This window comes from Haliotis rubra, unplaced genomic scaffold (genome assembly GCF_003918875.1).
Source record: "Haliotis rubra isolate DU_JTF1 unplaced genomic scaffold, ASM391887v1 Scf120, whole genome shotgun sequence".
NCBI classification, from domain to species: Eukaryota; Metazoa; Mollusca; class Gastropoda; order Lepetellida; family Haliotidae; genus Haliotis; species Haliotis rubra.
In genome coordinates, this window is record NW_025765115.1 from 1,313,004 (window position 1) to 1,340,630 (window position 27,627).

General features: G+C 41.7%; 1 protein-coding gene across 1 annotated transcript; it reads right to left on the reverse strand.

Annotated features, from left to right (window-relative positions):
• Positions 1–88: 88 nt before the first annotated feature.
• Positions 89–27,594, reverse strand: LOC124263369 (poly(A) RNA polymerase gld-2 homolog A-like). The gene is made up of 13 exons (XM_046697978.1): positions 27,501–27,594; positions 25,385–25,874; positions 24,407–24,569; positions 18,586–18,700; positions 9,897–9,988; positions 9,566–9,629; positions 8,637–8,703; positions 7,969–8,045; positions 6,571–6,699; positions 6,068–6,114; positions 5,671–5,804; positions 4,005–4,114; positions 89–3,741 (listed from the first exon to the last, which is right to left on the reverse strand). Exons 2-13 carry the CDS (start codon positions 25,846–25,848, stop codon positions 3,602–3,604), a joined length of 1,602 nt encoding a protein of 533 aa, XP_046553934.1. The 5' UTR covers positions 25,849–25,874; positions 27,501–27,594; the 3' UTR covers positions 89–3,601.
• Between the last annotated feature and the right edge of the window lie 33 nt (positions 27,595–27,627).

The following is a 27,627-nucleotide window of genomic DNA, read 5'->3' on the forward strand; positions in this document are numbered from 1 at the left end:
CTAGGATATTTGGACACTATAATGTTGATGCAGTGCATGTAACAGTATAAACTGAGATGTCTTCATTACAGAAAAATAGAACTTATCATTATTTGTAAATGTGTTTTATTTCACATAATTCATCTTACATATCACAATGTCTGACACTTTAATGTACATCAATGTGTTGGTCTGAAACAAAATGTATTTACATTTTCATTAATCCAATGAAAGTTAATGATCTTAAAAAGCATATATTACTTTCACAATGTAAAATTGTCCTAAAACAGTCAATTCATAAACTATGAAAACATGAACATCACAACGATTTTTACAATGAGACGATTTCATACTTTTTTTTTTGTCTTTTTAATATTTAAGTTCCCTGAGGTCAGTTTCAAGCATGACAGATTTAGCTGTCTGTGACATAGCTTGTTAAGTGACATTAGACCAACACATTAGGGAACACTGCAGTTGTCTTCATATACTATTTGTATTCATATATCACGAGATAAGATTGGAGAATAAATCAGTAATTGTCTATCATTGCCTTTGATTCAACTTCTCCCAGATGAGATTAGCAATCCGTAAGTCTTCAGGGCCTAGATTTTCGTAGCTTTCTTAGCACTAAGATAGTCGTAAGTGTCATACATTAACATTAACTTACGACTATCTTAGCGCTAAGAGAGCTTCAAAATCTAGGCCCAGATGTTGAGAGACAGTTCTTTGTTTTCTTCTTACATTGTTCTACGATCATTAATGAAGTCAACAAAACCTGACTGGCATGAAGAATGATGCTACTAAGACAGGGCTGCAAGTTGAGCTTTATCTAATGACTTTGACTTAAGTGGCACCTTGTACTTCAGACAATATTCCCGAGACAATATTCATGGTTCTAGCAATTATGGATCAAGAGAGCAGACTACACACTTCAGTTCTGTTCAATAAACATTTTGATGAGAATGAGTGATCATATATAATGGCTGTATATTTACTGTTACAGAATTTCTGTACAACTTGCAAATGTACTGATGAAAGATTTAAGGACTGAAGTTGTGTTTGTTGATGTTCATCAGCTGCTGAAGCTGGTGCTTCACATCAGCAAACTCTGTTATGCTTAAAGCTTTGGTTGAGTGTTTGGGTCACACAAAGACCAGATGAGCTGCCGATGATAGGGATTACAGCAATTTGACACACAACAGTGTACAACTTCTTTTGGAAAGTAGAATATATTCTTTAGTAACTTCAAAACAGATATGCTTGACATAATATGCCCATAAATGAAATTTGTTACGAAACCATCCCTATTTGACACTTTTTTAGACATTAGGAATTCCCCTGAAGTAGTTCTGTATCCAAGTATCGATTGATAAGGTGCCCCACTACTGGCAATACAATAGTGTTAGGGACAGTTTCAGATGCAGTTTCAAGCTGTCATGGCTGTTGACTTGGGTCATGCATGTCATCTTATCCCAAGTGAGAAGATTTATGCTCATGATGTTAATCACTGGATTGCCAGGTCCAGACATTTACAGACTACTGTCATTTAGCTGGAATATTGCTAAGGCCAGTGTTGAACAACAAACAAAGAAGATGGTTCAAAAGGATAGTTTTACAAGCACTTCACAAAGAAAAAACAAACCCACAAACATTATCAGATGAAAACAAACTGATACTTTTCATGGAAATGGGAAAATAAAGGCTCCTTGATTAATGCCCCTAGCCATCAGCTAAAGAATTATGACACTGCTTACTAAATACAGAAAGTTTAAGTAGACCAGTGCATCCATCGGTGTATTTAACTTATATCAATTCTTTGTTATTCATTTTATTCAAAAGTGAGATCAGTGACAGTCAAAATGATGTTTGACATCTGTGGTAATTGAACGCGAGAGAGAGAGTGAGTGAGGGAGAATGGTTTCCCTCTGTTATCAACACCCTAGCAAAACTGGTATCAGGGTATGGACACCTTTCATTAAAGAAAACTGCAAATCATTGCACTGATATTGACTTAAGATCATAGATGAATATGTAAACAAGGTTCTGATAATCATTATTATTAAGTAAACTTTAAACAGATACTGCATGGGTCAGACAGTTGGTGATCTTCCAAGAAATCACTAGAAATACAATCAGAGACCCAGCAGTTGACTCAATTTACATCAATTCCTCGACCACTGAGAAGGTATAAACACAAAATAGCATGTCACATTTAGCAGTTTTCAGAAAATACAAAGTACTAGTACCTTATATAGTTGCTTCAGATAGTAAACAATGCGTTTGTTCACATACTCCACTTTGAACATGTTCCTATATTTCCGGACACACATCTTAAATTAAGCAATAACCTAGATGCTACTGCCATTTCCTATGATTCTAGTTGCCACCATGTCATGGTTGTTGTTCATCATAGCCACAGAAAAATTCACACCCTGTGTAGTTGGAGTACATTATTGAAATAGATTGATACTGTGAATAAGCACTGACTGACATTTAGATTGTCCAGAGACAGACAGGGAAAAGTCCTCATGTTGATATGATGCATTTGTATGAAACATCAACAGTTGAGACAATGAATGTCATGCTGAAATAATCAAATGTAGTGGTGTAAACAGTGTAATGAATTTATTATTTTGAACAGGAAGATCCCTGACATTTCTGAATATAAGTAGCCAAACACCTGCTTTATCTCTTGTCCAGAACCAGCTGATGAAAAACCCCATGAAGAGTCACACAGTCCATGTACACAACATACCGAAAATTCCTCTCTCCGGTGCTCATGAAAATATTAAGGCCATGTACACGAAACACTGACAATTCTCTAGTGTTCACAGTGATTCACTCTTTGTATATTCTTAGCTACACACTGGATATCATGCACACTGTCCACACAAACTGAAAGGTTTACACACATTCACAGAGATTTCAGCAGCCAGAGGATCTGTAGGAATACTCCGCCCTTCTCTTGTAATTTCCAAACAAGACTCATCACTTGGGGTCACAGATGAGGCAGGATTGCAAGTTCAAGTGGTACACAAGAGGCCTTGATCACTTGGGGCCACAGATGAGGCAGATGAAGTACACTGCAAGTTCAAGTGGTACACAAGAGGCTCTGATACACTGATACAACTAGTACCCTGAGATCAGTCTAATATGACTCGTGTCATCCTATCATGACAGCGGCACTACACATTGACTGGAGTAGGACCGGTCATCAGTTCAAGACCAGAACAGCACGTTTCCTATGTCAAGTATCAACACAAATTTTAGATCCTTTTCAGTTGTCATTAATGTCCATTTGGTACTCATTTCCAAAATTATGCACACACATAAATATTATTCCACACCTAACTTGAAGCATGTCCGGGGGCTTTTGTTGGCTTCACTGAAAAGCTACCAGAAAGCAATACTGACATTGAATCAGTCATGAATCTTCACCAAAACAACTGGGTCAACACTGAGTAATGTCAGTAGAGTAATAATACAGGGGAGAGTTTCCTCCCCTTGTCACTACAAGGATGTGCTGCGTCCATGAAGAACCCTGAGTTTGGAAGGTGTAGCGATGGCCTGTAGCCATCTGTCTGTATCAGCAGTTATGGTCTGCTGCTGCTGATGATGATGCTCAGAATGGGACACTGGTGATAGACTCAATGTCATTTGTCTTTCGTAATCTGAAGAAGCTGTTCTTGAAAACACGCTGGACTCTTTGAAAGGTGAACTCGTCATACACAGACCTTGCTGTGTTTGACCTGTCAAACGGCTCTGAAATCGTAATGAGTACTTCATAAACAAACTTACATCAAGACTACAGCAAAGGACATTTAATGAACATGGATCTAGGTATTTCTAAAAATATTTCTAAAATATCTCACCCATTAAACATTTCAAGATTCCTGTTGAAACAAAAAAATATTAAAAATTCCAGCTGATACGATTACTGTTTTTGTTTGTTCTTACAAACAGATTGCCGAGAGGGATATTATTGTTTGTACATGGGAATCAAAAGGCAGCTATAGCAATGACACCTTCAATACAGAGACATTTCCACTGCCTCTGGTTGTCTGCTGTCTGTTTCATCATGACGCTCCTCGGCACCCGTGCACCTTGTCGAATACTTATAGCATCTGCATCAAAACTGGAAACAAGATATATACAATCTCCAGATCAAGCACACAACAACTATAATTAAATAATAAGGACATGAGAAATCATAAATCCAACTTTAGCCCAAATGTTGCTCAGAAATGTTTGATAAAATATTAAAGTGACTTGTCTAAAGGACTGTTCATAATATATGGCTTGTGTGTGTGTGTGTGTGTGTGTGTGTGTGTGTGGTGATGATGATTTTTATGAAGCATGTACAATTGACCTTGAAAATGAGGTCAAGGTCACCAAAATCAACAGTTTTCTGCGTAATCCCCCAGTGTAGGCTGTCACCAAATTTGAAGACATTGGGTACAACAGTTCATGAGATATCGCGTTAACAACAGTTCAAAAAGTGGTCAAAGTGGCGTGGTGACCTTAAGATAAGGTCAAGGTCACCCCAAATCAACTGGTGTCTGCGTAATCCCCTAATGTAGGCTGTCACCAAATGCGAAGACATTGGGTACAACAGTTCATGATATTTCGCGTTAACAAGAGTTTAAAAAGTGGTCAAAGTGGCGTGGTGACCTTGAAGATAAGGTCAAGGTTACCAATATCGACTGGTGTCTGCGCAATCCCCCAGTGTAGGCTGTCACCAAATTTGAAGACATTGGGCGCAATAGTTCAAGAGATATTGCATTAACAAGAGTTTAAAAAGTGTGACCTTGAAAATAAGGTCATGGTCACCAAAATTGACTGGTGTCTGCGTAATCCCCCACTGTAGGCTGTCTAAAATTTGAAGGCATTGGGGACAATAGTTCAAGGGATACCGCGTTAACAAGAGTTTGAAAAGTTGTCAAAGTAGTGGGGTGACCTTGAAAATAAGGTCAATGTCACCCAAATCAACTGGTGTCTACGCAATCCCCCAGTGTAGGCTGTCACCAAATTTGAAGACATTGGGCACAATAGTTCAAGAGATATTGCGTTAACAAGAGTTTAAAAAGTGTGACCTTGAAAATAAGGTCAATGTCACCCAAATCGACTGGTGTCTTCATAATCCCCCAATGTAGGCTGTCACCAAATTTGAAGACATTGGGTACAACAGTTCGTGAGATATCGCGTTAACAAGAATCGGGAAACATGTACGGACGGACTCGGCTGAATAGGTTGCGGCGGGGAAAAAACCCTGCTATTTGGTCAATTTAATGCATGTAAGACGTGGGTAATAATAAAATACCACACTCAGTCTCATAACATACGAATTATACGAAACTCGTGACCTTCCTTCGCTCGGTCAGATACCATAGGAATTACACTCGTTTCATATAATTCATATGTAATGAGACCTCGTGCAGTATTCTCTATGTACAAAATTGCTGACACACATATACCCCTCCCGTACATATGTACAAAATTGCTGACACCCCTCCCCCGAACAAATGTCTCCCCTCCCCCCCAACACACACACACACAAAAAAAATCATCATCACCCCCCACCTAGCCATAAATTATGAACGGTCCCTAAGCATCCAAAGGGTGAGCCGTTAGTATACAATAGACTGCATGAACACTTTTTGAGGTTAGGATGATCTACATTTTCATGCTTACTTAAATTTGAAGGAATAGTATTCTAGAAAGCCAAGGAAAAGATCTCCAAGAGAATCTTTGTTCTGCGTCTCGGCCAAAGGCAGTTTCTCATTCAGTTTCAGTTCCCGGATATCTGCATCAGGTTTGAAAGTTTTCTGCCAAGAAGAAATATGTACAGTCACATTCATGATCATGCAGAGATTTTTCAGACCAGGGCATATTCACCGTCCACCACTCCCAAACTGAGACCAAACAGAAATGAACAAACACCACCTAGAGAAGAAACATCAGTTTACTGAAAGTATAGTCAGCTTGACAGTCAAGTTCGTTTAATCTATTCTTTTTTTTCAAAGAGGTGTTCTTCTCAGATATTTTTTGAATGCAAAGAAAACGTATATGTTGACCAGGTACCACTTACAGGGAACTGTGTCTGCAGACAGGGCAGAACTGGGGGGTTACAGCCAACTGAAACATCAAGTCCAAATCTCCTTATTAAGGATATCTGCTCATATGCTTTTGCATTCAATGTCCAACTCAAACTTCAGTGTATCAATTAACCACACATTTTAAAGTCAAAGTATCACTCATAATAAGAGGTGTCGTCAACAGTGATAGGATACGAGTCAAATTGTCAAAGTGAGAATTTGACACTGTAGTTAGTGCAGCATTTGTTTTTGGTTTTTCTTCACAGAATATCATTTAGATTTTAATTTAAACATTGTCTTCACACATACCAGCAAACATCTTTGAACAGAAGTACAACTGGGTTGTAGAAAGACTTAAGTACACAAGAAGCTATGACGTTTACCAAGACCTGAATTAATGAAACGGAAAGACATGAGGTCCAAACAGTTCAAACAAAATTGAGCTAGAACATTTCATGAGGTATTTCATATCTCCAGTTGTAGGTTAACAACTCACCCTGTAAGTAGTGTATCAACATGAGACCTAGCGAGTAGCTGGATATCGTCTTCTTCCTTGCATCATTAATGTCATGGAATCTGGCCCAGAACTTGATGTACAGCATTAAGGGGCGTACCCGCCAGTCCACTGCAAATATACATCATATTCTTTAATGTCATTGAGATGAATGATGTTTTAAAGACACAGTATAAGACAAAAAGAAACGTTGGTTCACATGCAAGGATACTGAAAATACTGCTGCAGTTGGGAAACATATTTTGAGTGAAATTCAGTTAATTACTAGATTCAAATCCTCCACCTATTAGATTTCCAGATACTAAAGATGAATGCTGATTAGACCATGGTAAATGAACTTTGAGATTTTCTACCCTGCCCACCTCTCAATGAACTCACATCATATCATGTTCTCCCTTCAGGTGAAGATATTCACTTTGAGTTTATTTCTTTATTCACTTGATGAAATAAACTACAGTACATACCAAACAATCATGTCAGTCACATGTATCAATAGCTGCAATAAACATATATCTGCGCTGCTCCCTATATACATTTATATTGACTTCTTGCTACATATACCGGTAACTATGAGCTGTTCCACTTTTCCTAAAACATTCAATTCAAGACACCCTAAACTATCATCTCTGCCATTAAATGTGTTAATCATAATCCCACAAATAATCCAAGGCATATATAAAGTGTGTTGCAGAAAAGTTGGTTGGTTGGTTTGTTGTTTAATGTCACACTCAGCAATATTTTAGCTATATTGCGGTTTGGAAATAATCGGGTCTGGACCAGACAATCCAGTGATAAACAGCATGAGCATCAATCTACGCAACTGGGATACAATGACATGTGTCAGCCAAGTCAGTGACCCTGACCACCCGATCCTGTTAGTTGCCTCTTACGACGATCATGTGTTGCTGAAGAACATTTCTAACTCAGAACTTCAGAGGTATTTGCAGAAACGTATGACAGTCCATAGGTCAGTGTTGCTACAAGTCATTATCCAAATAGGTTACAGAGAGCAGCATAGAAATATAGCTACTGCACTTAATCCTTTAAAGGGCAATTTTTACACAGATACTTGGAACAATTCCACCCCTACTACTACCACAACCTCCTTGTGATTCTAAAAAACAAAAACAAAATACCTTCACCTCACATTTTCGAAAATTGGGGAAGTGAATCAATTAAAGAATGCATTGTAACCATAATGATTTATGTCAATACTCAATCAATAATCACCCGGAAGAGCGGCTTCCAGGCTACAAAGGCCCACTGCTGATTATAACATACATTATGCATTTCAGCTTATCCAGAACTCACTTTTCAATCATTATTGTTTAACAGAATACATAGATGAAAGTATAATTGTTCTTCATAAAGTGAACTTACTTGTTGCATAATATCTGAGTAAATGTGTATTCCTGATTCCAACAGCATTGTTGATGTTCAGATCACACTCAAAGTCCCTGAATAGTAAGAGTAAACACTGAGCAATCATGTCTTCTACAGGGAGAAACACAACCATGGACGAAACAAAGTCTAAAATGTTAGAACTCAGGACATTACCTTCAGTTGAAAACATTACTATTATAATATAGAAACATGCATTATTTCACTGCTTAAAACATCCATATTAATCTTTTGAAAATATAACTCAAATATTTACTGAGGTCACACAAAATCACATAGCTATTTTTCTCATCAAAATAAAGAGTCCATAATGTGTTGAGCATTTAAGCATACACCAAGTGTATGGTGTTAATCACAATCAGTGTATGAAATAAAGCCCGTACGACCGCCCAGTACTGGCTAGATTTCTAATAGATATTTACTAGATGGTCTGGTAAAAATTTGAGATGTTCCATATATCTGAGTAAATTCACCATATTTTGGTTTTGGTCTGGTCTGGTTAAATCCATCTTGTGCTGGTAACATTTTGAAGTTACCAGCCCTGATGTCTGGCTGGGTTTGGGACATATTTCATACACTGGCACAATGTAAGTACAGACATTATTATTTATATTATTTATAGAAACTCATGACGATGTAGAAATCACCTGCATTTATCCCAGAATCGAAGAATGGGAACAGCAGCTCGGATGACTTGGCACTTTTTAACAAAGACTGCAAGAAAACATGGCACACAGTTATCATAAAAATGACTTGACAAACGCAGTTATAAGAAAACCATAAAACGTCTTTTTCTCATCAAAAAGTCATATCTAGGTGTCATAACAATATAAACCAGTATTTTCACTACTGTGAAAATATACTCCAGTATTTATATGAGCCTGAGATACTGCACTTGGAACTTGCCTCCCTTGGCTTATCTAAGTCAGTTAGTGTGAGCAGGGCGAGAAAATGCCAAAGCTCAGGTAATCAGCAGGCGCTTTTAAAGCATTTAGCACATATGAAAGCAATATATGAGGGTGTGAAAGCAATAGAGAATCTGTAGGCAATGATGTTGTGAGGGGTTACATCATGAAGCAAGCAATTGATCTCTGCCGTGATTGCTTCAGTGTTGTTTACTTGTATTAATGTTCCCATTGGCGCACCACAAAACAGTTTTATATATTGTTTTTAAGGTTTTCTGTTCTTCCAGGGGGGAAAACCCCCAGAATATCAATGATAAATATCGAAGTTAAATAACATAATCAAACTTTACATAATAAATTGACAATTTCATGCTTCTGTCAAATACGATGTAAATAACTGAGTCAGGCAATCCAGTGATTGATGTTGTGAGAGTTTAGTTTTATGTCACTTTTGGCAATATTCCAGCAATACTACGGTGGGGACAACAGAAATGGGAACTCGAACTTGGGTCTTCGGCATGACGAGCGAACGCTTTAACCACTAGGCTACCCCACCACCCCTACAGATTGAGGAACATCACAGAAGAAGGTGTGACATTTTCTTCAATTTCATGTGTGATATTTTACAGCACTACCAAACTAACACCTATACAGGTATTAAAGTCACTTACAACAATTCCTTAAAGACTTCTGCAGCAGGAACAATATCTCTGTAGCTTCTTTCCTCTGGTCAATCTGGAAAACAGCCAAACCAAAACGTAAAGACTACTTTCTTCTTTACAATTTGTATCATTTGAAAACATATCTTTATTATTAGTTTTTGTTTAACAATATCTCATGCCTTTGAAGGGCATTTAGAAGTGGAGTGCAAAAAAGAAAAGCAAGATTTATGGATGTCTACTTCTTTATTGTGAATAACATGGCGTTTCGGAGTGTATGCTTGCTCCTTCATCAGAGAGGCAGAGATAGAAACAAGGTTTTGAAGAAGTGTGATCTACCTACAGAATGTATTGATAGCATCAGGCAGAGGTCCATGTCACTGTTTCTTGTGCCAAAACCATTCATGGATGACCCAACAATGTACAGACCACAAACTGAAAAAAACCCACATAAACATCTTAATTGATGCTGCTATATTCATTAATCACAGCTGAGTTTTTCCTGGATTACACCACAAAACTTCTCAAGGACATGGAGTGAGTGAATGAGGGTTGGAAGTGAATGATCGAGCCACAGAGCTAAATGCTGCTTGGAAAAGTTTTAAGTTTCAACCAAGCAATTTGAAAATTTTAAATATAAATTGTATATTTATACACTTATCCTATCTCACGGTATGCACTTCTCTCTCTTGATTCGACACTGAGTGGAACGACGTAACTTTTTTCCCTCTCTTGTCCATCCACCCAAGCACTCCATACTACCCTCATTGTAAGACAGCTTCATAGTTGTCATGCAAAGCATGCGGCATGCACCACTAGCTAGCCCACGTGACTATCTCTGAATCATCATTCTCATTCTTGGAGCCACTGGATAATATCAATCTTGGAGAATCTGCATATTGGGGAGGATGGGCAGGAATCCGTCGCGTGAGATGGGATAAGCATATAAATATACAATTTATATTTCAAATTTTCAAATTTTTAAACTTATACTATCTCACGGTATGCATTTATCCCACGGCTGGACTGCAGGAGGCAGATACCCTATGTCTTGACAGTGCGAACAGTATAACTGTGTAGACTGGAAACAACCATAGATAGCGATGCACAAAGGAGGCCTGTTACGACTAGCGCACATCCTATGCTTGTGAGAACTCCTTGGCTTGCTAACCCAGGGAGATGGGTGCTCCCGAGCGATGTGGTGTTCGGCCGCAACCTCCGAAGAAGGACGTAGCTCAGTGAGAAAGGATGTTACTTTGCCACAATTTTCAAGGTACCCCCGTAAATTAAAGTCATAGACAATAATCGGGCTAGCCCCTGCTTCGAGAAGAACCCCACAGACACCGACCAGGGGCGGGTGAAAGAGAAGCACAACTCGGAAAACTCGCAGTTATAACGTTCAGTTCCAGTCAACATCAAATTGACACTCACTCCTTTACATAAGCTTAGTCAAAGGATGAGCCTGGCAACTTTGGAGTCGGAACGCAACGAAATCCACTGGAATTCGGGAGTGACACACTTCACTGAAGTGATTGCTTTGAAAAGTAGAGGTCAGGAAACATGGAAATGTCAAACCCTTCCACATCGTGCTCCAGATTCGTCCAACCACCGAGGCGGTAGTCTCTCCGTGTCATAGTATAAAACTAAGTGAAGTAGTTCTAACCCATAAGCAATCAAAACATAAGGCAGACATCAAGTTCAGACTTATATTCAGGAAAATACAGGGAAACCGTCCCCTATCTGCGTTGTTGGGTCGTAGACACCTGTTGTGCGAGAACAAGGGGTCCAAAACTGGTACAGGCCTTGGACGTCCTTGACTGAGAGGCCCCAAGGTAGTGGGAGGAGAAGACCGAGTCAGATCGCCAAAAGCATCCTTCCATAATGGCGTGGAGAGAACAGTTACTATGCAGAGCCATAGTAGACGCTAACGCCCTGCATGATGAAGCTGGACAACCCAGCGAGGTATAAGCCCATAAGATGGTGGCCATCATACAGAAGGATAATATGGTGCGGAGACACTTCCGCCCTGGATGATGAGCGCGGGCGGCGATCTTGAGATGCAGCAAGGAAGATCTTCAAAGCCCTAACAAGGCAAAGCTGCAGGTCTTCATTGTCATGCGGCCCAAGGATCGTGGACAACGGTGGGATGGTAAAAGTATGATCGGGTTGTCCCGGCATCTGATTCTTCGCTATGAAATCCCAGCGAAGACCGAGGAAGACTTTGCCATGCTTCTATCGTTCGAACTGGACTCTGTTAACATCCAAAGTGTGGAGTTCAGAAATCCGAGCAGCTGTAGCCAAAGCCACAAGGGAGAAGGTCTTGAAGGCGATCTTCTCAAAGTCCTTCTGAGCTAGGGATTCATAGTCCGTCAAGGCCAAATGACACACCACAGATAAATCCCATGCAGGAGGTCTAAACTTCGTAGACTGATCAGCCAACTTGAAGGACCGGAACAAATACTGAAGCTCAGGAACCGTAGAGACCTTCGAGCCTGTGGTGGTAGCCAGGACCGAGTTGATCGCAGCAAGGTAAGTGGCCAAAGTGGAAACTTTTAGCTTCTTAGACAACTGCAAATGCTGAAGAAATTCAGCGACGATTTGAGGTGAAGTAGAAATGGGAAATGCCTCTGGACTTTCAATATCCCTCAAAACACTTCCACTTCTCATCATAAAGTGAGCGGGTAGAAGTCGGTGAGCAGAAGTGATGGCCAAAGCCACTCCGAGAAAACCCCTTGGCGATTAAGGACTTCTGCAGATGCGCCATACGTGCAGAGACAAAGTGCTTGAAGGGATACGGCGCCGATCCGAAAGTGAGGGTGTAACAGTAGGTCATCCCAATCGGGAAGAGGAACTGGGTTGAGGTCTGAGAGCTGTGCGAGATCGACAAACCAACTCTTGACAAGCCAGTAAGGCACGCCCAAAAGCAGTTGAATCTGTCTGGTCGACTGGAGTTTCTGATTTACTCTGGGCAGAAGAGATGGAGGAAGGAAGGCGTAAGCATTGAGCTCCTCCCACGAAATCGCCAGGGCATCAAGATCCCATGCTAGTTGGTCTGGTATCGGTGAGACAAACTTCTGGAGCTGATGATTGAACCGTGTGGCGAATAGGTCGACTTGGGGCCTTGATAATGGGAAGATCAGTTCCCGAAAGATCTGTGGGTTCAATTGCCACTCTGTGGGAGACGGCTGAGAAGAACCGCCAAGAACTCGAGTTCCTAGAAGAGGACGAAAGGGTTCAGGAAGACGAATCAACTCCTTGAGATTCTCTGAGACAAGATGCGGTCGCAGGAAGCGTTGCAAAGGACGTAGTTGCAATTGTCCCCGCCACTGCCGTAAAGTCTTGGGCTGCGACAGTGCTAACGGAACTAGAAGTTGAATTTTCAGAATTTCAGAAGTTGAATGCAGTCGTCTATGTAACTTTCCAACATGACCCGGTGGAGATGAAGAAACCTGGAGCTTAGGTGATCCTGGTAAACAGCCATGGGGCCTTGGAAATTCCAAAAGGCAGGACAGTCCATTGATAATGGATCCCTTGGAACACGAACCGCAGGAATTTCCGCAAGTCCTAATGAATGGGCACTTGATGATATGCATCTTGAAGGTCTAGGCTGACAAGAAAATTCCCTTTCTTCAGGATGGTAGGAAGAAGGACGATTGATACCATTTGGGAGTGAGGCGGGCGCTGGAGATAGTGGGCATTGAAAAGTTCCATGTTGAAAATGAGTCTTAGGTTTGTGGAGTTTTTCTTGGGAACCAAAAAGATGGTGGATTAGAACTCCAGAGTGCTGGGCACCGGACCGAGAGACTGGACTGGACAATTTGCTATGGTGGAGCGAAGAAAATGGATCTGGTCCGCCGGATAACTGTGATGTAGCGAATGCACTGTCAGAGGCGGGCGTCTGATGACTGGAAGTTGATAGCCTTTGGCGAGGAGGTCGGTCACAAAGGGATCGTCTAGGAAGGTCCAATTGGGAGCGAAACTTCCCTAATCTCCCGCTCACTGGAGAGTCATAAATAGGGACGGCTGGAGGAGGGAGTTCCCAGTTGTACCCTTGTTTCGAAGAGTCACTGCTTGGGGACCCTACTCCCAACCCCGGGGTCTCACTTGGGAGGACGTCGTGAAGATGTGCCATGGGAGGACTTGCTACCTCTAGCTCGGGACGAATGGCCATGAAAACCCCGACGAAGTTCCGGATGAGATGGCACAAACCGCGGAGCCCGTCTCTGTATCATGGAAACTTGGAGCGACGAATAGCTGTGTCCATGTGAGACAGTTCTCTGTCCTCAACTAAAAAGGCTGAGCAAGTCCACTTCCCGCAAAGTGTTTGGACATCTTCATCCACCGAAGAGGCAGTAGACAACGACTGGAACCCATAGGAGTGAGCCGCTAAGGACAATCTAGGCGAAGACAGGCCATCCTTAATCCTCTTAAGGCTTTTACAGGCATGATCCAAGGAAGGTAGCTAGATGAGCAATACAAGGTTATGGTGGAAAGGTAATAGACACCAAGTCCCGTTGTCTCATGGAGAAGGAATGCGTTAAGTCGTCCGTATTCTGTGACACAGGGAGGCGGAGTTTCTCTATCCAGGCTAAGACTTGAGGTTCGTCGACAAAATCCTGACTTCCCTCTGGTGAATCAACAACCGAATGTGCCGGAGGATCCGCCGGAACACCAGGACTTGGCACCGCAACAGGTGGTCTAAGGGGAGGAGCACTCCCCGTCGATTGAGCAGACTGTTGCTGATTCCATGCAGTAGTAATAGCACTCAACATCGCAGCCAGATCTGGGGGAGGAGTAGTTTCCTGCGCTGGAGTCCAGGAATCTGGTACAATCCGAGTATAGAGACGCGAGGAGGCAGGAACCCCGTCAGAAGTCGTAGCATGCTGTGATCTATAGGCAGCAGTCGATCATGTTGGAGATCTAGGTTGACGGGTCGAGTGTGCAGAACTGGAAGTCCCATGATGACTAGAAGACGAAGTCCGAGGAGGTGACTTTGAGCAAAGAACTGGTCTCAACAAAGTAGAGGAAGGCGTGTGTTTAGTTGAATACGAACAAGTCGAAGAGTGGTGTCTTGGCGGTGAAGTTGACGTACCAGGTCTATCCTGTGAACAAATCTGAAGAATAATAGGAGACTGGTCCAAACAACTCAGTGAAAGCCGCGTCCTTGCTGAGGAGACATGACTGTAAGATCTGACAGAGTTCAGGGAAGTACTCAGAGACAGATGACCTGAAGAAGGGTGTTCCGCTGAATACCACTTGGAAGAAAGCCATTTTGGCGAAAGGCAATTCACCATATGCAGTTTCGGTGAAGTCAGCTGTTTCGGCAAACGTTGTTTCAATGAAGTCCCTTTGGTGAAACCTGTTTGGAAGACGACCGATCCGATGAATGTTGATAGTTGACTGCCGTTTCGATGCAGACCAGTTCGGACAAAGCAATTTCATAGAGAACCGGTCTAACTGGTTCGACAAGTGCTGTTTCGGTAAAGGCAAACGTGAAAGTCGAGGTGGAGGGGTTAGAACAGACAAAGCGTGATCCGGTGAACTGTGATTCGACGAACTGGCAGGCTTTGGCGAAGTAGGAGACCGAGGTAGCTGGACGCAAGAGACAACACTTCTATTCGCCAAATAGGAAGTAGACAGGGAAGCAACCACTAACAAGCGTTTGGGCGAGGTAGACTGATTGCTGTCACTACTGGACGACGACGAGAGCGAGAACGGCTACGGCGCATGCGCTCTGGGCAGTCAGGCGTAGAGATCAGCTGATTCTTGTCCGAAACAGATAAGCCAGGTTGCAGTGATAACTGGTCCGGGGAGTGAGAGACAGAGAGCATAGTTCGGCGGTCCCGCTGTGCAGAAGTATCCTGAGGCGTGGTAGCACCCTCGACAACCACTACCCGGGACGTGGTTGAAGACGAAGGACTCGGGCTAGAATGTTGAGAGCCAAGCAGATTCTGATGGTCTTCAGATAAATAAGAGTCAAATGATGCTCTCATGAAATCCTCTTCATTCGAGGGAGGGGACTGTGAACAACGAGCATACAAAGTAGGACGCTTAAACTTGCCTTTCTTGGTGGGACTGGGTCCGTCTAGCGAAGCTGCATAACGAGCTCTGTCAGCAACACGACGAGCGAAGCCCTAGTGTAATCACCAAACAACTCAAAGGTAAGATCCTTGCATTTATCGCAACGAGAGTCCCATCCCACACAGTCAACACAAAACGCAGAGAACACCTTATTACACTGCGAACATTTCTTCCTCTTGTTTGGCTGGTTAGCCTTTCCCATGTTGTAGACTAATGTTGAAAACGTTCAGTAAAGCAAAACACGTTCACTCATGTGCGACAAGAAGGAGAATGATGATTCAGGGATAGTCACGTGGATAGCTAGTGGAGCATGACAACTAGGAAGCTGTCTTATAATGGGGGTAGTATGGCGTGCTTGGGCGGATGGACAAGAGAGGCCTAGGGAAAAAGTGACATCGTTCCACTCAATGTTGAATCAAGAGAGAGAAGTGCATACCGTGAGATAGGATAAGTTTGAAAATTTAGTTTGCTGACACTGTATAGAAAGTGTTAAGTCCCATAGATCATACATTATCCACTTTGGTGAAACATTTCCACAGATGAAACACAGGGTGAATCTGATATTTCAACTCAGGATCAGTGTGAAGACGCCCTGAAACACAACACAAAGGGCTCTGCTCTCACAAACACCCAGGATCGGTGTGAAGACGCCCTGAAACACAACACAAAGGGCTCTGCTCTCACACACACCCAGGATCGGTGTGAAGACGCCCTGAAACACAACACAAAGGGCTCTGCTCTCACAAACACCTAGGATCCGCCCTGATCACACACACCCAGGATGTGAAGACGCCCTGAAACACAACACAAAGGGCTCTGCTCTCACAAACACCCAGGATCGGTGTGAAGAAACACAACACAAAGGGCTCGCCTCACAAATACCCAGGATCGGGTGTGAAACACAACACAAAGGGCTCTGCTCTCACACACACCCAGGATCGGTGTGAAGACGCCCTGAAACACAACACAAAGGGCTCTGCTCTCACAAACACCCAGGATCAGTGTGAAGAGATTGTGTCATGTCCAGTGGAACTTAATGTAAGTTCAGTTTGCTAAAACACATATTTTTTCCTTATTCGTTTTCATATATGCAATTATTTCACCAAACATTAATGACAGAACAGCATCCATGATAAGAATTCCAACATCTCAAACAAAAACAATAGATTTAGAAAAGACTCCTGAAACAACATACAAAACATTTCTCAGCATTTTCAGAACTAACAAGAAGACAAAGTCATCAAAATCCCCCGCAATGGCAAAATACTCTTCATGATTATGTCTACGAGTTATGATTATGTCAAATATTTAGGTGTGTATATAGAAAAGTGGAAGGAGAGTATTGAAAGGTTTTAAAAGTTCTGCTCCAGAAAGGAGCACCATCACCAATTTCAGTCTATGTCAAACTAGTTGCCATGGAAATGCCAAAAATATTTTATTCAGAAATCCCAAACTACCAAAAGGCACCAGTACACCACCAGATCTATGTATGTGCCAAGTTTGGTGAAGAAACATTGAACTGTTTTAGAGTTCTGCTCCGGAAAAGTGCACTACCACTAATTTCTGTTTTAGTCAAACTTGTTGCCATGGAAATGCCAAAAAATATTTTATTCAGAATTCCAAAACTACCAAAAAGGAACCAGTATACCGACAGACCAATCTATGTGTCAACTTTGGTGAAGAAATAGTGAACGGTTATAGAGTTCAGCTCCGGAAAAGAGCACAACCACCAATTTCAGGCTAAGTCGAACTTGTTGCCATGGAAATGCCAAAAATATTTTATTCAGATTCCAAAACTACCAAAAGGCACCAGTACACCACCAGATCTATCTATGTGCCCAGTTTGGTGAAGAAATAGTGAACGGTTTTAGAGTTCTGCTCCGGAAAAGACAAATGTGTCCATTTTAATACCCCCCGCAAAACGCGTTGGGGGGATAAAAAGCTTTGTATACACTGTGTGCTCTATATGAAATCAGGCCAAGGATAAATCACGGAACTCAAACATTCCCTCATGTGTGATGACACTCTCATATTCAGCCATACTTTACAGGGAATAAAGTCTGAAACACAAAACACAGGTCATTCCTCACATGTACTCTCACAAACACCCATACTTACATTAAAAGACACCCTGAAACACAACATACAAGTCACTTCTCTCATAAATAACCATACTTACATCCAAAAGACAGTATAAGGGCATTTCTCTCACAAGGACCTATACCAGATTACATAGAAAGACGCCATGAAACACAGCATACAAGATGTGTTCTCTCACAAACACCCATATTTAAATCAAAAGATGCCCTGAAACACAACATAAAGGGCACTGCTCTCCACAAACATCCATACTGGTTTACATGGAAAGACGCCCTGAAACACAACATAAAGGGCACTGCTCCCACAAACATCCATACCGGTTTACATGGAAAGACGCCCTGAAATAAAACATAAAGGGCACTGCTCCCACAAACATCCATACCGGTTTACATGGAAAGACGCCCTGAAATAAAACATAAAGGGCACTGCTCCCACAAACATCCATACTGGTTTACATGGAAAGCGCCCTGAAACAAAACATAAAGGGCACTGTTCCCACAAACATCCATACTGGTTTACATTTACATGGAATAGGTTTACCTGGAAACACAACATAAAGGGCTCTGCTCTCCCAAACATCCATACCGGTTTACATGGAAAGGCGCCCTGAAACACAACATAAAGGGCACTGCTCTCACAAACACCAATACCTGTTTACAAGGAAAGGCCCTGAAAAACAACATAAAGGGCTCTGCTCTCACAAACATCCATACCGGTTTACATGGAAAGGCGCCCTGAAACACAACATAAAGGGCACTGCTCTCACAAACACCCATACCTGTTTACAAGGAAAGGCGCCCTGAAACACAACATAAAGGGCACTTCACAAATATACTCTCGCCCATACTTACAAGGAAAGACGCCCTGAAACACAGCATAAAGAGCATTTCTCAGTCGTACTTTAGCCTGATAGATGTCCTCGGTCTGCTGAGTCTGCAGGAAATACTGCCATATAGACTCCGATATCTGGAACAATTGGATTTTCAGGATATTACTACATTTATCTTGTAACAGCAACATGCTGTTGATCATATAAAACAGACCCTAAAACTCGCATCTTATACACCTAAGTCCCAACTCGTTGCCATTGGTAACCAATCAGAGTATTTGTCCTTGAACCATAAACTGCCTTCTCATCACCCAAGAGTCTGTATTTACAGAATTATAACGATGAACATCTTTCATATTTTAGATCAATATATGAACAAAACTTCAAAATTACCTTCCTATCAGGTTAATAATGTAATTTTCTGACTAAAATTAATATTTTATACTTATTCTGACTCATGCTAAATGCTTGTCTCCTTCTTCCTGTGAATGATAGTGGAACACTTGAAATCCCTTGAAGTTTCCTTCTAAAAAGCAGACGTAAAATCATCACTCACTCACCCACGAGTAGCCTCCCTTGCCTCCTATGGCACCCTTTTCGTCACATGACCAGCCATGTTTTGTCACTCTGTATGTATGCTCGACACCCGGACTTACAGGGAAATCCAAAGTGCCATGAGAGGGGAGGCTGGGAGGGCTGACCTCATGAGTCAGGATAAGTATAAAATATCAATTTTAGTCAGAAAATTACATATTTTCCTTATCATGACTCATGCTAAATGCTTGCAGAATCTGTTGGAATCAGTGGTGGGTCAGGCCACTTCTGGATTCTCTGGCTGTTGATTTACGTCCTGAATTACCCCCCATGGGAACTTATGACGGCACTGCTGATGATTCTGTTCTTTCAACTTCCTCTGTTGAGTCTGGGGGGAACCACAAGTTGTCAGATTTCTTCAGAAACTTCTCCTGACATTTTCGTGTGGATTTTAGATATACTAATGTTCCATTAGTTATCTTTTGCAACTCCATCTCTTGATGCGCGCATCAAGTGGAGATGCGACCCTTCTTCATGTACGAGTATATCCATACAAGTACAGGGTCTATCACTCATGCTAGCCTGTCCTACAGTCCGTTTGAAACAAAATGATACCGATGAATTGCAAGCTAACACAAAAACAAATAGACATCAAACCAACGCGGACTGCAATAAAAACAACAGACCAACTCTAGAAAAAATGCATAATTTGTGTCACAAAAAAAAGTTGTTTACGAGACTGTCATCATTTATTTGTGCGTTTTCCCAGTTTGTTACAAGGGCGCATTGGCAACTAAAGGAACAGCGTGAAAAGCGAGATGCACATGCGTTAACGGGTCCTCAACAAATTTTTGAGCTGGCGAGATGACACACGTACCCCAGCTGCACAGGCAGTGCGTTGTATGTACTTAGTAATTGCATACTTGGGTCACCCCCTGTCATTTTCATCCTTGAAGAAATCATAGACTTTGTAAATTATAGACTTTCATTTTCTCTCACTTTGTCAATCAGCAGTAATCACATGTCTCCGACGTCACTAATGCATGTGCATCTCGCTTTTCGCGCTGTTACTTTAGTTGCCAATGCGCCCTTGTAACAAACTGGGAAAACACACAAATAAATGATGACAGTTTCTTAAACAACTTTTATATTTTTGTGACCCAAATTATGCAAATTTTTCTAGAGTTGGTCTGTTGTGTTTATTGCAGTCCGCGTTGGTTTGATTCTTTTATGTCTATTTGTTTTTGTGTTAGATTGCAATTCATCGGTATCATTTTGTCTCAAATGGACTGTAGACGTGTGCATGGACTTTAACCATTTGCTTTCCAGAGCATTGGTTTTCACAAGTCACGTGATAAAAGGGTGAGATTTTTCTCAGCGCCTTTGTGGAACCGTTAGTTGTTGTGCTACAACAAGTGGTCCAAACTGGTGAATGCCTGAGACGTCTTCGGTGGCAATGTCTCTGAGGTAGTGGTTGGCAAACACCGTGTCCGATTTCCAAAAGCAGCCCTCCATTATTGTTGTAATCAAGTAGTTTCCATGCAGATCAAGTGTAGACGCCAGGGCTCTGACTTCATGGGGATTGGAGGCTCGTGGAGGCTCAAGTCCTGCTGCTTTATAGGCCCTTAGTATAACGGCTCTCATCCATATTGATATCGTTGTCCGTGAGACTTCTGTGGGCGTCTCAGTGGATAAGGGGATGAATAGGCGCTTGAATTTTCGTCTCCTTGTTTTTGTCCTTTGTAGGTAGACTTTCAATGCTCTGACAGGGATGTGGAACTGTCTGTCAGTCCTCATGTCATTCAAATCGTGTTTGTTCAAAGTCCAAAGCATGTATTTCTGACATCCGTGCTGCTGTTGCTAGGGCAATCAGGAACAGCGTTTTCTGTGTCAGTAGTTCAAAGGATGTCCGTTCTAGAGGCTCGTAGGCATCACTGGTGAGATGTTGTAGAACTATGTTGAGATCCCAGACAGAAGCCTTGAATTTCTTCTGTTGGTCTTCCAACTTGAACGAGCGTAGTAGTGCCAGTATCTCTGGTACTTTGGTCAGCTTGACATCCGTCTTCATGGTGATAACTGTGCTGAGAGCAGCCAGGTACGTTGAGAGTGTTGAACCTTTTAAGTGTCTCGTCTGTTGCAGATGACACAGGTATTCCGCCACTTGAGGATGGGTTGCTTTTACTGCTGTAAAGCCTTTCCTCGTTGCATACTGTTCAAATCTCTGCCACTTGTCGTCGTACAAGTTTCCTCTCTGTAAGATGTGGAGTGCCTGCGTGCAGGTTCCCAATGTGCGTCTGAGTCCAATGGTGATGACGACCCGTATCTACTACGTCTGTAGGGTTCGGGAGAACGCTTCGATCTGCTTCTGCGTGGAGAATTCTTAGCGGCTCCTTCAGGGACGTCTAAGACTGAGCTGAGGATGGTAGCGTTGTCCAGGCTCCTAACTTCAGATGGGGAAGATCATCGGGTGTGTGAGCCTTTACACAGGCTTCCCTCTTCTTCCAAGGGCGTTGGAGAGACTGCTGAATCTTCACGCAGGCTAGTAGTCATCGTAGTGGTCTTCGTAGCAGCTTTCTCCTGCGTGAAGCGATGTTCCATCATCGACATCATCTGGTCTGTAAACTGTTGCATGAACAGTCCCGGGTTGAAGTTCTGCGATGTCTGAAGAGACTGCTGCAGGGATGATGATGCTTCTGACAACTATGAGGCGTCTTCTAAGGCACGCTGCACTTGTAAAGAGCTGACGCTGCTGCTATCTCTAGTACCCGATGTCTGCGTTGATAGAATGTCTTCTGTCAATGTCTTCGCTGATAAAGTTGCCGATGTAGCTGTAGAAGCAGGCTTTGTCTTCTTGCTGGCGACTGTGACTTCAGGTATGAGGATGGGGGAATCATCATACACGTCTGCTTCTTCCGGAGGTACAATCTCGGCAGAGAAGGATCTCGTCTTCTGCGTAGAGCTGTGTAGAGACTTCGACGAAGCCTCCTTCTTCTGCGTTGAAGACAATCTGGTCTTCTTCATCTGCGGTGAGGTCAGCTCCGTTGACGACGATCTCTAATTTGGCTCCAGAGTTCATCACTGGAACAGCGACCTGTCCCCGTAAAACGCTCAGCAATTCACTGGAATTATGAACATCGGCAGTAGTAGTTAACACACGGTTATCAGCGCAATCACTCGATTTAGACATGACTTGTGAATACCTTCTTACCCAGTCCTTTGCACGTCTATGAATGGAAAAAAAGGTAGTTATTAAATTCAAAAGTGGTTAAATTTAGACAATGTTTACAGCGAGAGCTGAAAGAACATGAAGTAGTGCAATCAGGACATAATAAATGTGGGTCAGCCGCAGACAGCCGGTACCTACAACGAAGTTTTCATCAAATGTAAACACGATGAAAAAACATGTCAAACAACGTATAATTTAGATCAAATTTCAAACCATATAGTAGAATATAATCCTAAAAACCGTATACAGCAATAATTTTGATGTAAAGGTCCTAAATAGAAAAGGATATGTGCCGTATAGGGACCCAGGTGCTCTCACAACCGTCCTCAAGGGCGAAGAAGGAGAGAGTGACAAGACATCGCTGGTCATCGGGTGAGTGATGATTTTCCGCTTTTTAGAAGTGAACTTCAAGGGATTTCAAGTGTTCCACTATCACTCGCAAGAAGGAGACAAGCATTTGGCATGATTCAGGATAAGGAAAAATCATTGTTTTCTGCTCTATTTGCATTATAACATGCCTTTATATTTTGTGTCCATGTTTTGCAGTTGGGGCAACAGGGCCAGACATCATCACTGACATAATATTATCAAAAAGCTACTAACAATATAGTGTGTCACAGATTTCACTGATTTCATGATGGAACAAGAGATAAGAAATATATTTTACAAACACACATCCTGCAACCTTACAAACAAGTACCCGGTAATCACTTATGTTAAGAATACAACATGACTGCCTGTGTTTAGTAGAGAATGAAAACATGATGGGGAGAAAGAAACTTGAGGGCTGAGGGGAAAGGTTTCGTCTGATTTATAAACTTGAAGATAAGTCTGAAACATTATTCGACAATTTTCAGTTTCCAACATACTTTTGAATAATCTCAGGAAATGCACACAATATGTATGTTGCTAGCCTTAATGTACTTGTTGATAAAGAAGTTCTTAAAGATACTGTGATTTATCATACAATGGACAGCGTTCTTTGTAAGAAAAAGCCAATGGATATTTTTTGTATCGGTTGGGGTCATATACGGATATCAATGCAAATTAGAGAGGTCATATGAAAATATTAGGTATTACTTTCACAGTGTAAACAAACATTATGTCACGCCCATCTATCGGCGATCGTGTCCGGATTGACAGCCGTGGTTGACGTACTGTTTGTGCTTTGACCCAAGAAAATTCATGTCTGGTAATGATAGATGGAGTGGAAAATCTCGAATGAACTAAATGTTTGACACTTTGTCAGTTGACAATTTGCTGTTCAAAAGGTTAATTGAAGGTTTCTGAAATTCCACACGAGTTTGTTATTTCTAAAACATAAGCTAAGATTTGTTGACAACAATACATGCTTTAACATAAAAAATTACTGGGAACTAGATGACCCAACGCAGTCAATTGAGAGATCAGTGGAAAATTGTGTCACCGAGCTTGTGACGTAATGTATTACCACGCACATATTTGTGACATCATAGATATCTGTGCACATTCCATGAAGTTTAGGTTTCATGATTTGTGGCAATTGAAATCGCATTTATTTTTTAAATTATAAAGTAAGAATGACATTGTATGATAAATAGGTTATCATACTTGTGTGTTTTAGGATGGTTAATATCCTGCATTAGGAAAACACTATGTATTTAGCATGCCTATACCAGCATCAATGTAGTCTAGTGTTTCACTCACTAGGCCACAGTGGCGATGGGGTAGCCCAGTGGTTAAAGCGTTTGCTCGTCACGCTGAAGACCCGGGTTCGAATCCCCACATGGGTACAATGTGTGAAGCCCATTTCTGGTGTCCCCCGCCGTGATATTGCTGGAATATTGCTAAAAGCGGAGTAAAACCAACCTCAGTCAGTCAGTCAGTCAGTCGCTCGTCACGCCGAAGACCCGAGTTCGATTCCCCACATGGGTACAACGTGTGAAGCCCATTTGTTGCGTCCCCCGCCGTGATATTGCTGGAATATTGCTAAAAGCGGCGTAAAACTAAACTCACTCATTCACTACGCCACAAGTACAAAAGCTACCATTTTGATGAGGGTAATGGAGACCTATGTAGCCAAAGGTTATAAACTTGTACCTACCCTCTCTGTACCTGTAGGAGCAATAGTCTGAGGAATGGACCACTGGATTCCTGTAGGGAAACCCTTCTCTTCAGGCTTTCCCATGCGGGGTTTCTTTGGCGTCTCAAAGCGTGACCCACTCCGGGGTCGCTTCATACCTGGGTTCTCCTTACTGCTGTTAGACCTGGAAATAATACAAAGTATGTATGTAAGGATGTGACGAGTATATATTCACTTTTCCATATGTACATACATTCAGCTCGGTATACAGACGAGGCTTACAAACTTTCAGCTCTGTAAATATGGAAAACAAACAGTCAGCTTCACACAAACAGATGAGTAACACACAGTTATATATATATCCTGAAGGCTAACACACAGAGGGCTATATATGTATGCAAGCCTAATATAACAGTCAGATCTATATCACAGAGTGAACGAAGGACAGTGAGTGAGTGAGTGAGTTTAGTTTTACACCGCTTTTTAACAATATTGGCGCAATATCACAGCGGGGGACACCAGAAATGGGCTTCACAGATTGTACCCATGTAGGGAATCGAACTCGGGTCTTCAGCATGACGAGCGAACGCTTTAACTACTTGGCTACCCCACCACCCTGAACGAAGGACAGACATATGTTACATACATATTATTATTACCTACGAGGGCGAAAATATCGGGGTTCGTATTTTTCATACAAAATATCACTTTGTCATGGTGACGTGACATCATGAACAATGCTATGACGTCACGTTTCTTCTATGACATTGCGTTCTACATGCAATTTTCCTCAATTTGACGACTTCGGTAATAAACAGAATATTATATCCGTGCCCTTATCATACTATGTTTACGACACTCGTGCCTAAATGTTGGTATATCCCTCGCTCTCGCTCGAGATATACCAACATTTAGGCACTCATGTTGTAAACATAGTATGACATGGGCACTCATATAATATCCTCTGTATATTTTTTTTTAAAAAGACAGGAAATTTACCTGCTATGTACAGCATTATCATTCCTTGCACTCCTAAACATTGTAACACCATCTAAGCTGTCAGATGCAAAGTCAGGTGACAGTAGCTGTGGACTTTCACTTCCTTCGTGCTTGAGTTTCCGTAGTATATCAGTGCGTATCTTCTCTCTCAAATCTGCAGCTTCATTCCTCTGGATGGGCACGGAGGCTGGATTGATGAAGCCAGCAGGGTTGGCTAAGATCTGGGGTTGGAAGGGGAAGTTGAGGATTGGGACAAAAAGGTTGGGTGGATACTGTCCACTTCTTTGAAGCTGTGCAATGAAATCAGGATGCAAAATGGCTGCTGGCCTATACATTACTACCAACAAGGAGATGTTGTTGAGAGTTTCTGAGATTAAACTGCTTAACCTTGTGACGTCACTTTTTATCTTGGAGGCAAAACGGAGGAAACAGTCAACATGCTTCACACTTTGTGTGAGAACCATCCTCAGGAAACACCCATACTGAAAGTCTGGAACGTAAACAGATCAGAATGAAGAATCAGTTCATACAGTTTAGTGCTATGAGTGAGTGAGTTGGATTTCACACCGCATTTAGCAATATTCCAGCAATATCATGGCATGGGACACCAGAAATGGGCTTCATATATTTTACCCATGTGGGGGATCAAACCCGGGTCTTCAGCATGACAAGTGAATGCTTTTACCACTGGGCTACCCCACAGCCCTTTTAGTGCTAAGAGTTGTTCGCTTCTAAAAGAAATTCAACAATCTGAAATACAGTGTTTGAAGCCATTTGTTTCCTGCATGATTAACTGACAACAGTGTTGCTAATAATACAGCTACTAAACTAGCATCTTTGTGTGTTTTAGCCTGAATGTACGGAAGCTGAACTTTCAGGGTACTTTTTTAACTGAACTTTACATGTATGATTTTCTTTACAAATGTTTAGGTATTCACTTAAGGCTGAAGGAGCAGTGGGGTAGCCTAGTGGTTGAAGCGTTCGCTTGTCACGCCGAAGAGTTTAGTTTTTTAGTTAAGTTTTACGCCGCACTCAGCAATATTCCAGCTATATGGCGGTCACGGCGAAGACCCGAGTTCAATTCCCTACATGGGTATAATGTGAGAAGCCCATTTCTTGGAGTCCCCCGCCTTGATATTGCTGGAATATTGCTAAAAGCTGTGCAAAACTAAACTCACTTACTCACTTAGGCTGAAGGCATTCACAATAGTGGCATTACTGTTCAAACAAACTTTTCTATTTCAGTTTGTTGTCCATAGATACAAGCATTAGTAAACTGATTCTTAGTTTCAAGTGTTCCAACTTGAAGGGGCGCTGGGGTAGCGGCTAAAGTGTCCGCTCATCACATAGAAGACCCAGGTTCGATTCCCCACATGGGTACAATGCATAAAGCCCATTTCTTCTGTCCCCTGCCGGGAAATTGCCAGAATATTGCTAAAGTGTAAAAGTAAACTCAAACTTCAAAGTCATTAAATCCCCATATCTATAATCAACCAAGATGTTACTGTCTTCTTCAACTGCTGGTTAATATAGCTTTGGCTGATATTCCAACACTTTCCTGTTCTAAGGAGTCATGAAATGATATAACAAAAAAACTTAGCTTAGAAATGCATCAATATAAACATTCATGCTAAATCGAGAGTGTCATACATACAATTCACTTTGGTTGGGTCAGCTTTACCAATCATTTTCAGTATTAACCTAAATGTTCATGTAAATACATTAATGAATACTGTAAAATTGTTAAATCGTTGGCATATATACACTGCTGATACTGTTTAGTATCAATCTATGCAAGACATTTTTCAATATACATATAATTTGATTCTGGCTATTGTCAGTCCAGTGACAAAAACATCACCATTACAATCAGTCAAATTAATACATAACCTGATAAGTAGATCTCAGCACTGAATTTCTCTAAAAGTTATGACAAATGAATCCAAAATAACTTTACTGCAGCAGGTTTGCAAGATATTTTCAATCTGAGGTAAGAACTTCATATCAGTCTTCTCAAAACTATTTACATCTACAGCAGTGAACATGATGACATGTGGTGAACTATACAAAACTGCAATACACAATGATATAACTGATCGAAACCTATACATCATACCCGTTTAGACGCCACAGATTGTTAATGAAACTGAAACTGAATGTGTTCACCAACTTTCAGTCTTGAACCAACTGAAGTTCACGTGTGCTTGGTGAGTTAACTCCCTTGTGAGTTAAACGTAATCGGA